This window comes from Kryptolebias marmoratus, linkage group LG16 (assembly GCF_001649575.2).
Source record: "Kryptolebias marmoratus isolate JLee-2015 linkage group LG16, ASM164957v2, whole genome shotgun sequence".
Classification (NCBI taxonomy): domain Eukaryota; kingdom Metazoa; phylum Chordata; class Actinopteri; order Cyprinodontiformes; family Rivulidae; genus Kryptolebias; species Kryptolebias marmoratus.
In genome coordinates, this window is record NC_051445.1 from 31,642,298 (window position 1) to 31,647,146 (window position 4,849).

The 4,849-nt window shown below is 39.4% G+C and overlaps 1 protein-coding gene across 4 annotated transcripts in view; it reads right to left on the reverse strand.

The window, feature by feature from the left end:
- The window catches only part of kpna5 (karyopherin alpha 5 (importin alpha 6)), a 22,663-nt gene that overhangs the window by 3,857 nt on the left and 13,957 nt on the right, over positions 1-4,849 (reverse strand). For 3 of the 4 annotated variants that reach the window (XM_037980424.1, XM_037980423.1, XM_037980422.1), the window contains exons 13-14: positions 2,070-2,204; positions 1,778-1,970 (exon numbers count right to left, since the gene is read on the reverse strand). The exons of the other annotated variant lie outside the window; for it this stretch is intronic. In XM_037980424.1, the coding sequence (XP_037836352.1) occupies positions 1,888-1,970; positions 2,070-2,204 (218 nt within the window). In that variant the 3' untranslated portion in view covers positions 1,778-1,887. The remainder of the gene's footprint in view (positions 1-1,777; positions 1,971-2,069; positions 2,205-4,849) is intronic. 4 annotated transcript variants of the gene reach the window in all.

Below are 4,849 nucleotides of genomic sequence, written 5' to 3' on the forward strand. Positions count from 1 at the left end.
ACTTGCTGCTTTTAATGCATAGATCTATTTGTGCTACCCACTTATATTTAACAGGTAGGATATTCTGATGAAGGAAGGGATTTTTGTGGTTTTAGAAAGGTTTTCGTCGGGGATATAAATTGTTCCAATGCTATGCTGAGCATAACTCGCACACTGACCGACGTCATTGATTTAGTTGTTTAACTTTCAGTTCTTCTCTCGACTACTCCTGAAAAACATTTTTGTTGTCTGCCACCCGCTTAACTCCCGAAATGTTCCACCACATTGCTAATGCTACTCCTCGAATTGTTTCTTCTTGATTTTTATTGGTGGTTGGTGAACAACTGAAGGAATCAATACCGCCACCAACTGGTAAAGAGTGTCTGCTAAACTTTTCTCCTTCTTGCATTTAGCAGCAACTCGAGCACATTGCTGCCCCCATATGTCAGGAGGACAAATAACACCTTTCTGTTCAAATTGCCAACCCGCCACAGTGGAGTGTGCATTGATCAAATTCACCCGCCACTTCAAATATTTACCCGCATTTGGCCGGTGGCGGGGGCTGATTTCCACCCCTGCATGGTCCTACATTAAAAAGTCCCCATTCTAACCCTCCTTCCTCCTTTCCTGTGTCTTTGTCTTGTTTCCATCAGCAGCCTGAGGACCAACCATGCCAGATGGTTGCTGTTAATTTAACTGATCCTGTATGAAAATCATATATCTAAAGGTTTTACAACAGATGCTCTTCTTGATGAAATGCTCCCCATTTATTTGGGCCTGGAACCAGCACCAGGGATACACTGGACATATCTGAAATAAAACCAACTCACACATCTGCCTCCAACCGATCATTTTATTTCTGTTTTTAATATCCCCACAGGAGGTGAGGGACAAGAATGAGGTGTCTTCACAGACATCATAACCCAGAGTCAAAGTTTCTGTCATCCAGTCAGGATGAAAATCCACCTGATAAAGTCTGAACACACAAGTTCTACTGAGCTACAGCAACATGGAGCAAACATACAATCATACCAAACTTTACAGCATTAAATGTGTTTGGTGTTATTTCTGCATCACATTTCACAGAAATATATCTTCATTTCATGGTAACATTGCAGATCCTTAACGCACATGTCTCAAATCAGGATTTATGTAACTGAGACAGAACTTTGGAAGAGTGGAACCACATGAAACTAAAGAAAAGAAAAATTTAAGGGTGCAGAGCGCAGAAAAATGAAAAAAATCAACTTCCCCACAACCAATAAATACGTTCTTTATTAGTTCTTTGGACAGAATCTACAAATCTGCTGAGCCACTGCACAAATAACTTCACATCAGGGAAACAACTGCTGGCAAAACAAAAACTATCATCATCCTCGTTAAGAACGACAACAGGAATCTCATTTAACCAGAGAGTGTTGCTCAGACCACTTCATGTAACAGACACCTGATGGGCCTGACTGAGATGAACTCAAGAAACATTCAAAAGCAGCAGAAACACAAGTAAACAGAACATCCTGATCCAATGGCAGCCTGGTCACATGATCTGTCTGATTGGAAAGACGACCTCCAACCCAGAGGACCCACAAATCTAGGTGAGTTTCAGGTGATCTGTAAGAATACAGTAGTGTTGGTAAGACCTGCGTGGTTCTGAGAGGTCCGTTACTACTCCCTAAACCTGAACACCATCAGTTTTACTCCAGGCTGAATGCTTCTGGTAGTAAGAAAAGATTTAGAGGTAGTTTCACATTCTTTAAAGGGATGTTGATTTAAAGATAGCAACACAAATAATACAAACCATTATTGTTACTGTTGTCGTCATGAAGCAGTCAGTGGAAACAAAGAACCATATGCTTTTGGTAAAAGCTGGTCTTCCATCATCTGACGAGTCCAGTGGAGAGCAAACTTTCACAGTCTCAGTCCAACAGAAGAACGTCCCATCTCCATGTTCAGAAAGCTCCATCCGTCTCCACAGGAGCAGGAGTTCAGCTCTGGGTGAAATGAAGGTCTAAGAACGCTGTGACTGAGCTGTAAAGGTCAGAGCTGAAAACCCTCCATGGGTCCTTCCTGTTGCTGGAAGACAAACTGACCTTGGCTCTGATCCACCTGTGGAGCCAGACTAGCATCCTCCACCTCCACGCCAAAGTAGCGTTCGATCAGGTCAAAGGCCTTCTGGTAGATCTCCTGGTTCTCATGGCTCTGAAGGAACTCAATCTTATCTAAGCCTGCAAGCCCAGGAAACAGACACATACAGGTGATTTATCCTGACATTTACTCTACAAACCCAGCAGGGCTTTCAGGTTTCACACACTGAGAAGTATGAGACCCCATCTTAAAGGATGAAGATAATGAAACTGTCAGACATAGGCATTGTGGTAATTATTTGTGAAGGGGACGTGTCTCCCTCACATTTAAATAAATATTAATCTGAACCCCACCCACCCCATAAGCATGTCCACAAGTCATTCATTTAAACCAGGGGTTTTAAAGCAAGAACACATCTAAAACATGCCAGATATTGGCCCCTGAAGAACGGAGTCTGACACATGTGAGGTCATTCCAGCCCCACTGACATCTCACTATGTCCACCTTTTACTAAAACCTTTAGTTTTGATTTTATATTAGCCCTAGGCCATGTTAAATGACTGCTCAACTAAACAGCTGCTTTAATTTAATTATAGATCAGTAATCTTGGATGATGATTAAATGTTTGCAATATCTGATCCCTCCCCAGACACAATGACATTAGCTTCTTTGTAAAGAAAGTCCAAATTTCCCCCCAGGACAGATTTGTTTCCTTTGGGATGTGGTTAGTCAATGTTAGGTCATGGTCAGCTTCCCCAGGTTCAGTGATGACAGAAGATCAACCATTGACTTGTTTCCGACAGGTAAACCATGTTGTAAAGCCAAGTATTTACTGATCTGAAAATGAATCCAGTAATTTACTAGAATCAGCTCTGCCTGTTATAGTGCAGAGAGCGCCATCTGCTGGTATTCTTATTATCAGCAAGAATAAACAGAAAACAGCAAAAACTCTGCTTGGGAGTTGGGTATTTTTATCAGCAAGTATAAAATTATTGTATCCCAAAGAATTATTGGGAGTTGGGTATTTTTTAGAGTTTCAGTGTTTTCTGTATAAAACAACAACTTCCAATGTTTAATTGTCCGATGATGAGAAGACCACTGGATTCAAACAAGGTAATCATTTGTTGTTTCTTGATGTTTTCTTGGCTTTTTAAAGCTGGCAAGAAAACAATGCTTAATCCATCTCCGTCCATCCAGACGTAGGAGCTTGATAGGGAGAGTGAAGTCATGTCATTTTTTGTTATGAGTAGGCCCATCACTAAATCAGAAAAAAATAAAATGAAACTTGGTGGTTATCAAAATTGCACCTGTTCTTTGGATAAAGTTATGAATATTCTTCCTTTTAAACATGCAGTTGAGTGTCACCAATGCTTGGCACGATGGTATGTTGTGTTACAAATAAAACTAAATCAAGAATAAACAAAATAAAAGTAAAATGCATCCTTAAAGTCACTGTTTGTGATAAATTGTGTCACATTAATTTCATTATCTTAGCCATACAAGTGAGTTTAAAAACAGCATGATGCATGTACGGACTGGTTGAATGAGGAATCTGACTCTAAAACAGTTATTGAATCAAGTGTTTACTTATGTAGGTAAAAGTAGATGTGAAAATACACCAGAATGCAGGAAATGGCATCTACTTCATTCAAAATTTTCTGGGGGAAGGATCCCAGACCCCTCATCACTGATGTTCCTGCTGTTCTGTTATTGATCGCAGAGATAACAGATCGAATGACAAACTCCTGTTAAATGGCCAGCTGACAGATGTGTGGTCTGATAAGGAACAAGCAGAAACAAACATCTGGGGAGTATTCCAGAGAACAAGTTTAGGGAGTTTCAGAACTCCCAAGTTTTCTGGTCCAGAAAGGGAGGTAAAAGAAACCCAGAGTCTATCACCATGGTAACAGACTCTGAGTTTCTGTTGGTCCTCTCCTATCTGAAGCATCTGCCTGATATGAATTCATATTTAATAAATCCAACCTATACTGAAGAAGAATTATTCACTACACCTGACATCAGGAGAGGATTTTGAATATGCTCTCATTCCCAGATATTCTTTTTGTTTCGCTTTCATCAGATACACACAACACCTAGAACATGCGCATTCATCTGAATATCTGTTCATCACACAGATTTAATGTGTAGAAATAAGCTGAGGAAAACATCACCACAAAACAACTATTATACGTTTATACTGTTATATAAAAAAATCCTATGGATATAAAGCAACATCTGACCAATGTAAAAATCTTTACATATAAGCTGTTATTCTGTGTTTTAAATAAGTAATTTCTGTAATCAAAATCATTAACTATCTAATCAGTTCATGGGTTTCAGAATCTCATTTTACAGACAAGTCTTCTTGAACCCCCCCCCCCCAAATAATCTTTTGACTAATAAGCTTTTTTAGAGGAATGTAGCTCGTTGACATTTTTTTTATTATTTAACTCTTAATATAAGTGCTGAAAAAATTATTGCTAAAACCTATCTACATGAATTAAAACTCTGGATAGATATACATATAATACTATACTATGTACACTGCCTGGCCAAAAAAATTTTAACTAAACAAATGGGTTCGAGCCTCCTATTGGATAATTACTGCATGGGTGATTCTGTTTCTGCTGGCAACAAGTTATTTAACCCCAGCTGGTGCAATGAGCTGCTTCTCATTTCTTAAACAACCATGTTGAAAGACACATCCTGTGGTCGTGGAAAAGATGTCAGTCTGTTTGAGAAGGGTCAGATCATTGGCATCAAGCAGAGAAAACATCTAAGGAGA